The sequence below is a fragment of the Cibotium barometz genome, chromosome 27, assembly GCF_041138505.1.
Source record: "Cibotium barometz isolate CiBa-2024 chromosome 27, ASM4113850v1, whole genome shotgun sequence".
In the NCBI taxonomy this organism is placed as follows: domain Eukaryota; kingdom Viridiplantae; phylum Streptophyta; class Polypodiopsida; order Cyatheales; family Cibotiaceae; genus Cibotium; species Cibotium barometz.
Window position 1 is genome coordinate 39,332,273 of NC_141072.1, and position 12,278 is coordinate 39,344,550.

General features: G+C 38.8%; 1 protein-coding gene across 1 annotated transcript; it reads right to left on the bottom strand.

Annotated features, from left to right (window-relative positions):
- Nucleotides 1-223: 223 nt before the first annotated feature.
- On the bottom strand, nucleotides 224-12,019 carry LOC147623375 (cysteine-rich receptor-like protein kinase 42). The gene is made up of 7 exons (XM_086821527.1): nucleotides 10,929-12,019; nucleotides 10,690-10,827; nucleotides 10,479-10,615; nucleotides 2,107-2,317; nucleotides 1,592-1,835; nucleotides 1,358-1,508; nucleotides 224-1,272 (listed from the first exon to the last, which is right to left on the bottom strand). Exons 1-7 carry the CDS (start codon nucleotides 11,791-11,793, stop codon nucleotides 913-915), a joined length of 2,106 nt encoding a protein of 701 aa, XP_086677653.1. The 5' UTR covers nucleotides 11,794-12,019; the 3' UTR covers nucleotides 224-912.
- Nucleotides 12,020-12,278: the final 259 nt, after the last annotated feature.

Consider the following 12,278-nt stretch of genomic DNA (forward strand, 5'->3'; position numbering starts at 1 on the left):
ATCTCTATCATCCCCAAGTCTCTCTTAAAAAATCAATTTAGGCCTCCATTTTTTATTTCTATTGGTGGTTTCTTCTCTTTTAATATTATACATGTAAAGAGAAGATGGACATAACCACCTTCATTTATATGAATTAACCAACCCTATTAGCATATTATCGCTAACCTCCTCAAGTGTATGTTAATCAATCTACTGAGGCATGTTCTATTGGTGGTTTCTTCTATTTTTGCATAATATATATAAACAAATTTTAACAACAATTTATATCGTACATCTGACAAGGCCTTTATTGGTGGTTTCTTAAGTTTTTTGTTTTTGGGAATAAATATGTGTGTGTGCATATACTTACATCCATCAGCACATACACCTGTAACGATTACAGCATAATCTGATCAGTATATCTGTTACATCGTCTAAAGAGACAAAGCCAGCCAACTATGTGGAGCTCAACAATCCGCAGACATCATCCCACGTTTCATCCTCCCACTTAAGATGATCACCTAGGTCGAGGCCATCCTTTAGTTATGCTTCTGGAGTAGAGCTTTTAGGAGTGTACTCCTGCACCATCTCATCCTTTACACTCATTGGGACATCAGGCCTGCAGGATATTCCATTTGTAGTAGAAGCTTAATTTTTAGAATAGTATAACTTAAAGATAAGACGGATGGTGTAGGAGTTTGAGTGGGGACACCAAGGACATCATTGAGCATGATTCATTCCAACCTGGTTGGCAAGCTAAGGATGGATCCATATAGGCAACATACATACTTAAGGCTAAAACAAGCACAAGTGAGCACATAATATCATAGGTAAAGAGAGCAATATATGTGGACATGTAAAAGGTGGTGAGAAGTGTGAAGTGGTGGGCACATAATATCATACATAGGGCGTCCATAAGGTAAGGTAAGCTCTCTAACGGGGGCGTACTTCTGAGATGGGCTCCCCATTGTTGGAGTTGGCGATTTGGGAAGGGTGAGAGTGCCATGCAGTCGAAGAGGTGGAGCTTGATGTGAGGGAGGTGGAGCTTGATGTGAGGGAGTGTTGGACAGAATAGTCGGTGCCCACGATGATTGGCTTTGTGGGCAACTCTAAGATATCCGATTGGCCACACAGCATTGCATACACTTGGGACATAGCAGGCCTTGCTTGTGCACTGGCTTGAGTGCACAGCAGCGCCACATGCACCAGCCGGATCACCTCCTCTACAGTCACCATGCCCAATTTCCCATCCACAATCTGCACTTGCTGCTGCCTTTCGTACAGTGCCCATGTCTACCAAAACATTTTCAACACTCAGGAAAAACAAAGGATCAAGTACACAAATTCATGGGAAACAATCAACCAAACTTATCCTCACCCATTCCAAAAGATGTTGCTTCTCTGGTTCCAGCCTCTGCTCGATGACCTTCCTCCCACTCACTATCTCAAGAACTACCAATCCAAAGCTGTAGACGTCTGCCTTCTCTGTTAGCCGGCCATTGATGGCATACTCTGGCGCAAGGTACCCCCTACAAATCAAGGAAAATTCTAGATAATTAGACATTAATACTTGCTATATTCATTTTTTTTCAGGTTTGAAAGCAGGGCTTACAAGGTTCCTGCCACTCTTGTGGTGAGATGGGTGACATTATCAGCAAAAAACCTTGCTAGACCAAAATCTGCAATCTTTGGGCTCAAGTCATTGTTCAAAAGAATATTGCTTGTTTTGATATCTCTATGCACAATCCGCACATGGGAGTCTTCATGAAGATAGCATAATCCCCTTGCTATGCCAACTATTATGTCGACTCGAGTACGCCAATCCAAGGTGATTCGATGATCATTTTGCCCACTATCTGCATTCACACCATCTCTATATATTATATAAAGGAAGAGTTTCACAAGCTACCACGTGGCAAGAATTTGGAGGTTCAAGAAGAGGAGGAAGAGGTTCGAAGACGTTGGGGTAGAATTTGAATTTGGAGGTTTGAAGAGACGTGCAAAGCACGACTCAGCCCACTAGTTATATTTAAGAAAATAGATGGGTTTTCATTTTATAATAGGTTTTTATTGATAGACTTATGTGTATTGAAGCTAAGAAATTTCATCAATAAATGAAATAGTTACCAAATAGGAGCAAGTCCAAGCTTCGCATTGGAAGATACTCATACACTAGAAGTCGGGTTGATTCTTCCACACAACATCCTAGCAATTGAATCAAGTTTCGATGTTGCACGTTAGTTATCAAGTTCACCTCATTCATAAATTCTGCCTTCCCTTGATGACTTTCAGAAGAAAGCATTTTGATTGCCACTTCCCTTCCAATCTTCAATGTCCCCTAAAAGAAGTAAGCTTATAAAATTATAGTTAGTGTCATCAAGTGGTAATGTAAATATAATAAAGTTTAATTTAATCAACTAAGTAATACACTTTAATTTAATCAACTAAGAGTAATTTATTTTTCAAAAATCACCTTATAATTTTTTTGAGAATAATAGTGAGTTTGAGTTGTGGCTGTATAGAGTGTGTAACACAAATGCATCAATCAGAAATCAAGCAAGATTTATTCAAAAACAAAATACACATGACATGAAACTTTGCCAACAATGAATTGAGTGGTTGTACCTAAAGTAAAAGAATAGTTTCTCATGTCGATTTTAAACTAAGGTTGTAAAAATCAATAGAAAACATATGACCACCTTTTGTTATCTTGGTGCTAGTGTTATCTTTGTGCTAGTGTAAGTAACCATATCCTCAATGTGTGGAGGTCATGATTTCATTTAATGACATAGGCTAGGCAACTCACCTCGCCTAATACTTCAATACAGAAGAACACAAATTTTTCATCTATAAGAATCACAACATGAAAACCAATCATGTAAAAAAACTAAGTGCCATTACAATTATGGTAATGACATCATTGTCTTCACCTCTACTACGCTCTTCCCTTCTTGCATGTTATAGTCCATGTTGCTCAAGCTACCTCCTTTAATCAAGTCAATTTTAATGGATTAGACCCCACACACACCCATTATCTTCACCTCTACTATGCTCTTCTTGATATTTGTGATAATGACATCATTATCTTCACCTCTACTACGCTCTTCCCTTCTTGCATGTTATAGTCCATGTTGCTCAAGCTACCTCCTTTAATCAAGTCAATTTTAATGGATTAGACCCCACACACACCCATTATCTTCACCTCTACTACTCTCTTCCCTTCTTGCATGTTATAGTCCATGTTGCTCAAGCTACCTCCTTTAATTAAGTCAATTTCAATGGATTAAACCCCACACACACCCATTGCAATTTCAATATACACAAGTAATATATCCATTGATGAAGAGTCTCTCTCTCTCTCTCTCTCTCTCTCTCTCTCTCTCTCTCTCTCTCTCTCTCTCTCAAATAAGGCACACACCCATATGCATTGTGGCGGAGAAGGAAGAAGAATTTCAAAGAACTCTTGCTCATTATCAAGAACAATTACATTCTTTACTATCTCTTCTTGAATCCCTTTAAGTCTCTAGAGACATCTCTCTCTCTCTCTCTCTCTCTCTCTCTCTCCTATTCCCTATGTAGATTGTCTTGCTTTCTATATCTTCCTCTTTTCTAAAAAGTCCCTCTCTCCCTTAAGAAACAATATGCCCCTTAGACTCTTATTTTCCCTATTATAAAAGGCTCTACACACTTAGCCATTCTTATTGTCCACTTCTTACTCCTTGCATGGGTGTGTTGTTATGCTCTCATGATCACAGCCCCTTGCTTGCACTCCTACGCTCCCCCAACCTAAGAAACAATATGCCCCTTAGACTCTTATTTTCCCTATTATAAAAGGCTCTACACACTTAGCCATTCTTATTGTCCACTTCTTACTCCTTGCATGGGTGTGTTGTTATGCTCTCATGATCACAGCCCCTTGCTTGCACTCCTACGCTCCCCCAACCTATGATCATCATCACACTCACAACCTAGCCCTCCCACCCCCTGGTTGCCTTTCCCTGCACAACACGCTCCCCCTCCCCTCCTCTTAAACCAAGAAATCGCTTCACAATAACATTTTTTAAACATTCCTATGCTCCCCCAACAAGAGATTCATCACACTCATAACCTAACACCCCCCAACCCCCCACTGCCCTATTATGCATAACACCCTCCCCTTATCCTCCTCTCAAACCAAGAAAACCCTTTACAACAATGTTTTGTAAACCTTTTCCCTCCTTCCCTTCCCTCCCTCCCTCCTTGCAAGTCATTTTGAAAGTTTCCTTCTATTGGAAGTGGTTAATTTTCTTTTAATCACACCTTATGGTGTGTGAGAGGAGAGGGAGGGTGTGGCTCGAGAGAGGTGTGTTGAGAGGGAGGGAGGGTGTGGCTTGAGAGAGGTGTGTTGAGAGGGAGGGAGGAAGGGTGTGTCTCAAGAGAGGTGTTTTAAGTTAAATGGAACTCATGCCCATCTTTAGAACTAGGTTACTTCCCACCCTCGTTTCCTTGAAAGTTAAAAACCAACTTTGGTGCTTAAAGAAACACAAAGTAGTGTTTTGTTGATATCCTTATAATGACCAATAATAATGAGTCCTCAATAAGTAACCAGATATACCTTGGTTGATGTTTGCTCCATATATGATGCTTGCTACATTTGAAGTGCTTGTTGTCAAATGGATTTCTTTGAAATTGGCTCCCCTATATCCCTATACAAATCCCAAGGGGTTGGTTGTCCATAGGCACCCATAAACCCATACATAGTTACTCTTATACAACCCTACTAGCTCACTTCTTATCTATTCTCCTAGTGGGAAATTGCACATGCCATTGTTTTAAACTAATCCACCTAGCTTCTATCTCACAACAAATGGATGTGAAGCCTAGCTTTGCTAGTTTCACATGGCTTATATTGTTGAGTCATAACATGGCTTTGCATGGCTTCCCATGGCTTATATTGTTGAGAGTCATAACAACCCATCTCTTAAGAATTAACATGAAGACCAAACTTATCAAAACCATGCTCTTTGGATGCCACATCTATATGTTGTTTTTATCCTATAAATTCAATTTGTATATAATGAAAAAAATCAAATGTATTCCTTCCTCTTGTTGCTTTCTAACAAACATTCAGAATCAATCAAAAGCTCAAATTGCTTACCTTGATGACTTGCAGGTGCCTAAATATCATAAATTTATTAGTGTTGACCTTGATGTTCTATGTGAGCATGAATTCTTCCTCTTTATTCATCTTCTATGTCAAATAGTAATAGATTTTGAACAAACTGACCAAGATGAAAAAATTCTTCTTGGATTTAGACGAGTTCTAATTTCTTGACTGGAGTAAGGGTCTATTTGGAGCTATAGGAAGTAATCTCCTTGACTGATTACTTTCTTTTAAAAAATCCTTGGTAAAAATTTTCACCATACAAACTACCTAAGCTTATAGAATCTGGCTCACTCTAACATGTCCATTGGTGGATCAAACTTCCTAATAACAAATCTATTAAAGGGGATAGTATCATCCCTAGGAGGGGCGAAGCACACAAGGTTAATATAAGCCTGATGATATGCTTCAATAGACTTCCCTTCCTGTAAGAGTTCTAGGAATTCATTCATCCTATCCTCTTTGTACCCTAGTGGAAAATATCTATGAAATAAGTATGTCTTCAAGTCATCCAATGTTAATTGGTCTTGATTTAGATGGTTAGATTTAACATAGTCCTTCCATCCAGATCGTGCCATGCCAGCAAGCTCTAAACGAGCTAAAGCCATCTTACTATGCTCATTATAACTAGCTATGTAAAAATAATCATCCATAGCATCGATCTAATTACACACTCTCTTGGTTAGGCTATTGCCTTTGCTCTTGCACTGATGTCAAACTCTGAGCCATTACTACACTTCTGAGATCCACACATTTGAAATTTACACAAAAAATAATAGACAAGGAAAACTGAGAACATCATATACTTTTATCATATCAAGTTTGTTTAGGTACTAAGAGATGAATACTCATTTAGCATAATCATTTTACCTATTATGTGTGCTCTCTCCTCAATCATCATCTAAATAGCCCTACAATACTCTCTCTTGGTCAAGCCACAATAAACATAGTCCATGACTCAAGGAATGGAAAAGTCTGAGGTAAAGAAATGAAGTAACTAAAAACACAAAGAGCTTGCCTAAATGTCCTAAAATTCCTAGGCATAGGCACATATAGTCTAAGCTAGGCTATGGTCCTTATCCTCGAATAGATCGTATCCAGAGAAATGTTATCCCGGATCATCGAATCCTGACTAGGCAGTGATGGTGTTTTGAGTGAACCAACAATGTTGGTGCTCAACCTACGCAAACTTTGATGAGACAATCTCAGTCCTTCATTGAATCTCTGAATACATTTTTCCAATTTGACAAATCCTTGCTTGAGTCTCTGGTCCTTTAGATTGGAATCTCGGTCCATTCTTTCCTTAAGCTATAGGTACTAGGTCTCTAAGGGTTAATTTCTATCTAGAGCTTTTTTCAACGTTTAATTTCTTTCTATAAGTCTTCCTAATGCATTCTCGAGTGTTATAAATCCTTTACTCTTGGTTCTGGAACTAAACCCTATGTCTTATTAAAATGTTCATAATTCTTAGCTTTGTCCTATGGTCTTCGCTCAAGATTGTGAATGATAAAACTTCTTATTTCCCATATAAGATTTGAAAAAAACTGAATGTTTACCTAGGAGAACCTTTTTTTTTAAAATCCCCTATAACTTCACTTTGGGTTATAATTTAGGAGAACCTTTTTTTTAAAATCCCCTATAATTTAAGTGTTCCAATTTAATCCTTCTAACTCTAAGAGTTAATTTATCTAGATTTTTTATTATGAACCTTCTCTTATTCTTTATCTTCATAATATTTTTCTCTCGTTAAATGTCTTTATTTCTCTAAAAAGAAGATCTCTCTCTCTCTCTCTCTCTCTCTCTCTTTCTCTCTCTATATATATATATATATATATATATATATATATCTAGCTATTTCCCTATAACTTATTCATGTAAGGACATAATTTCTCTCCTAAGTCATAAAAAGGGGTAATCCAATGTCAAGGACTTCCTATCCACCCGCTTCTTTCACTTTTACCTATTATTATGTGGTGATTTAGAAAAGTATCACCTTCTCTCTCTAGAATTCTAACTAGGTTTTTAAATGATGCTTTCCTTTTTTCTTGATTTTTCCTAAAATATATTTATATCAATAGGAATTATTAACAACACCTAACTTTCTCCTATTAGGCTTTATCCCAAAAATGTTAGGTAATAAAAATTAGATTTTCTCTCTCTAAAAGAAGAAACCCGGTTCGAAAGTCTAGAATTTCTTCATCATAGTTTCCTATGCATTTTATGGAAATACATCACAAAACTTTAAAATTAATTCATGATTCCTTTCGAAAATAACAAGATTTTCCCATGAAACTTTGACCAGTGCACATTCATATGCACATGATTGCATATAGATTGGTGCACAATTACTTTCACACATTTAATGTACTCTAACCCTAGTAGTGATCTTTTTTTTTTGAAAAAAACATAATTTTTGTTTAGGATTTTGGGTAGTCTAATGTGGGATCATCTCTTAAAAATCTAACAAAAAGGAAGGAAATAGGTTTGGGTGCAACTATGCCTTCCAGGTCTATATGTTAATTTAATTTTGTTGTTATATTATATGGTAACTTGAATAAAAAGGTTTGGATAAAACTATGCCTTCTAGGTCTATATGTTAATTTAATTTGTTGTTATATTATATAGTAACTTGAATAAATTTTCAGACTCCTATAAGAAGGTCATTTAATATACTATGGCATCTATATATTTCAATCCCCAAAGTTGGTGATATCTAGCTCACCTAAAATACCTAAAATCATGGGTAAGGTCATTTAGATTTAACTAATACTTTTCTTCTTTCTGTAATTTTTACAGAGCCTATGAAAACTAAGAAATGATAAAATTTAAATACAAGAGGAGAAACAAAGGCCATAAGTACATTGTACTTTAAAATTTTGAAAAAGGAGATGTTTGGTCACTTACTTATATATAAGGACTTGCAAATAGATGTGTATATGTACTGCAATAGGTGTAGATGACCTCCCAAGGTCACAAATTATCCATGCTTCCTTCTGCCTAGATTTCAGTGCCCCACACAAACTTAAATGTGATGTGACTAGTTTGACCTATCTAGGGTAGTACTATGGCAAGTAAGATGTGGAAGAAAGGCATCAATATGATAAAATACTAGCAACTAGGTGCCATAAAGTAGGCGTGGAGAATCTGAAGAGATGGGGGGCCCTTTTATAGCCTAACACTCCTCCCATGCATGGAATCTACCATGTATGCCTATTTGAGTCCTAGCCTACCATGCACTCTATGTGTATGAGCTAACTCCATCTAAATAGGAGCTAATGGTGGCTAGACTAAAGCTTACTAATGCATAACCCCACCATGCAATTAATGCAACTCAAGAAAGGGAGATGGACACCACCATACAAAATACCACTAGCCCCAAAACCATCTATAATTACCACCTACCCAAAAACCATGTCACCATTTACCATTCCCCACTTTGGTTTTCTACAAACCCATGGTTTTACCCCAGCCATTAAACCTTACTTCCTTTAATTAACTATTCCATGGGCACGCCTTAGTCTAGCTAAGTTTAATTTATTTCCTTGAGGTGCTAGTAATATTCTTTGGCCAAGCACATGACCCTAGAGTATATCCTATATTTTGAGTTTCATTATGGAATTCTTTTTCTCAAATTATTTTAAGGTCAAGGTGCTTTCACACATGCACATGTGTACATGGGCAGCATCAATGCTGGTCATTTTTTATATTTCTAAGCAATGTACCTTAGACAAACAAATCAACTTAAGCTGGGCATTAATTCTATTTTTTTAACTTTTTAAGTTTTCTCTAAACCTTCCAAAATATTTGAATCTATTAAGGAGTGTGCACACATATGCTTATGCCTAGTTTGTGCAATTTTATCTTTCCTTAGAAATGCACAATTTACCCATTCAGACAACCTTTTTCTAATAATTTAATTTATAAAAAGGACAAGGAGGGATCTTACAAGTGATGGGCCAATGCCTAGGACCACGTCATGGTCTATGTGTCTTGAATAGCCTCAAATTCTATGGTGTACTTCATATATAGATCTCTGATTGGATAAAACTACTTACATTTTGTAGCTATGTATAAAACACAAGTCTTTCATTCTATGATGCTAGTTTGTGGGTTTTATTTCACAAGATGTTAGTTTCTATGTACAGAACATGAGGATTTCATTCTACGATGCTAGTCTCTGTGTTTTATTTTACAAGATCTTTACCTCCGTGCAAATAATGATGATGTTAATCTTTACTCTTTGTTGGTGCATAGCTCATGGTGATGCACTAGTGGGTGTAGTCTATAGAAAGTGGGAATCATTATCACTTCATAATCTGTAGACTATTCTCATGATTGTGTTGCATAATAATCGATGGGCCACCAACTTTGTCTCTTGGCTATCTTTTAGTTCAATTGAGCTAAAAGCTATACCTCCCTGTAACCCGTGTGGAGGGGGGGTGCCTTGGCACCCAACTTTTTTCACATATATAAATGAAGCAACAAGCTGTTAATTGGCTATTGAGTGGTGTGCAGGCTATTGAATTGACCGAATGCCTCAGGGGGTGCACTACTAAAGAAACCCTATGTATCATGTGCGTTTAAGGGGTATTTAAAAAAGCCCTTACTTGTGAATTTTTTTGAATAAAATGACCCCTTTTTCTTGATGGACTTACAGTTTTTTTTTTCAAAATAGATTTAAAAAACCCTTTTTGTAGATGTATTTATGTAAATTTACCTTAAAATTTTGACTTAAAAAAATCCCTTCATTTGAACTCACATGTTATACTTACATATTTTTAGGTGAACCCCCCGAGCTGAATGCTAGACGGGTTGCAAGTAGCTAGCCTCAGACAAGGACCACCTATGAGATTTATTGATGATGCAAGTTGTGAAGCTTTATTAACATAATCAAGCAAACATGCAACATCTCTTAAATCTAACTATCCCTATAGGTTGGGCTTCCTTGGCCTACAACTAGAGGTGCAAAGCATAGGGCATGCATGGACAAGTTTGTAGGCAACCAACTGTCCTTTGACTGCTACCTACCCCAGTTCTTGTGGGAACAACTTCTCCGCTCACAATTCTTAAAAGAGATTGCTTTAAACAACTACAATAGAATATTTTAAAGTGAAATCATATCATTGCTTTATGTATTTACTAAAATCTAATTATGTCCACTTTCAATTGAAATAAATGTTTATGGATAGTGGCCTAGCTTAGTGTGAACATAAATTCGTGGACCTTTTGCTTTATTGATGTTACGGATGAAGCTTCAGAATTCTTTATAATACTTCTGTCCGCTTTCAATTGACATAAAATGTTTAACAAACCAAACATTAAAATTAAAATTGGAACAAACGGAACGCTAGCAAACCTTGTACACGGGACCAAAGCCACCTTCCCCGAGCTTGTTTCTGGGATGGAAATCATCGGTTGCTTCTCGTAGCTCCTCAAGGGAGAATTTTGTTGCCCCTTGTTGAAATTTGAATGGCAGAACATAGTTGCCCACTTCTGTATGAAGATTGCGCATTATAAAGACTGATGGGCGCAAGCATAATATTTAATGAATGAACATCAAACCAAACCTGTTGTCTTAGATTGTTGTGCCGTTCGCCTTGGCCTGGCAAACCACAGAGCTATGGCAGCTGTAACCACAAGAAGCAGGAAAACGCCCAGCACGATTCCGACGATGATTGGAACTTTGCTTCGTTTTTTGCTTTGTGCTACAACAAGAGGATTAGGAAGAAAGAGGGAGTTAAAACACTTTGGATAATTAGGGGAGCTATGCTAACTACATGTAGAAGGTGCGAGAGGTGCTACGTACCTTCTGAGGGGGTATTGGGGAAGCTGCCGTGTGTGCCGGAGGCTTCATGCGGAGAGGGCGAGGTGACGGCGTGTGGTGACGGTGCCGGAGCTCGCGATGGAGTGGTGGAGCTGGCCGTGGGGAGGAGGGGTGTATTGCCGAAGAGATAGGAGCAGGTGACGAAGTAGGCCTGACCGGCTACTGAGTTCTTGCAGATACTGGTGTGTTGGGAGACTTGCGACAGGCACGTTCGGCAGTGGGACGCGGAGAGATAGCCCACACACTGTGCAAGAGCATAGGCTGTGCTACCACCTTTGCCCACGCTAGACTCGTTGAAGCCAAAGCCAGCGTGAGCAGGAGCAGCCCTTGCGGTGTCGTTGAGCACGGTGGCTAGATTGGCTTGATAGAGCGAGTTGGTACTGCGCGTGGTAGAGCAATTCGATGTCAGCAGAGTGTACTCGGCATCCTCCATGAAGTTGTAGTTCTCGTAGCGCGCGTAGCAACCTTCTAACTGCGTTCGCATGCCCATTGCTGGACCACACGCATTAGTCCCCAAAATTGGGGAAACACAGACATAGCATTGGGACGGGGAGAGGTCTCCCCGGCACTGGTACATGGCATACACATAAGAAGCGTCGGAAGAACCAGAAGTTACTGAAGCTTTTGAATACAAGGATTTAGAGGACTGCTGGGTGAGATTTCCCAGCACTGAGAAGAGGTTGTGAGCAAAGGAGCTGTTGGTAGAGAACGTGGCCGTGTTGCACAACACATACACTGAATCAGTCATCTGCTGTTGCCCCAATGCCGGATACGGCTGAAGAGGTGGAATGCATATGGTTATAACTTGCAAGAGCAAGAGTAGCCTCAAAAGTGGGCGATCTTCCATGGCCAAACTACCTGCGCATTAGATTAAGGTTTCACGGAAATTATAAGTGAGAGTTTGCACAAAGGTTTGCCTGAGGGTCTGTCCTAGCTGGGTTGGTCGTGAAGGGTCTGTCCTAGCTGGGTTGGTCGTGAAGGGTTAACCACTCATCCCTTTCACGAGTCTTCTCCCGTCAATGCCGAAGTTCTAATCAATTTCTCCTGCTCATCTTTTCAGAAAGGTGATGTGAAACTTTGAAATCTCTCGGCCTTTGATACATGTACTGCTCTCACCATTCACTTCTTCCAGTCATACAACATACTTATCCCCGGTCGCATTGTGAACAAGGGCACCTCAGCTTGACTTATAGACAGTGTCACTTTACACGTAGGTGAACCCTGCCTTGATGCTCCCAGGCCATACCAAGCGTGAAAAAATACTCTTCCCAATTTCAAAATTCTAAAGTCCTCCTTTTTTCTTGGCCCCTTTTCTCTTCTAGTTTGGCCATG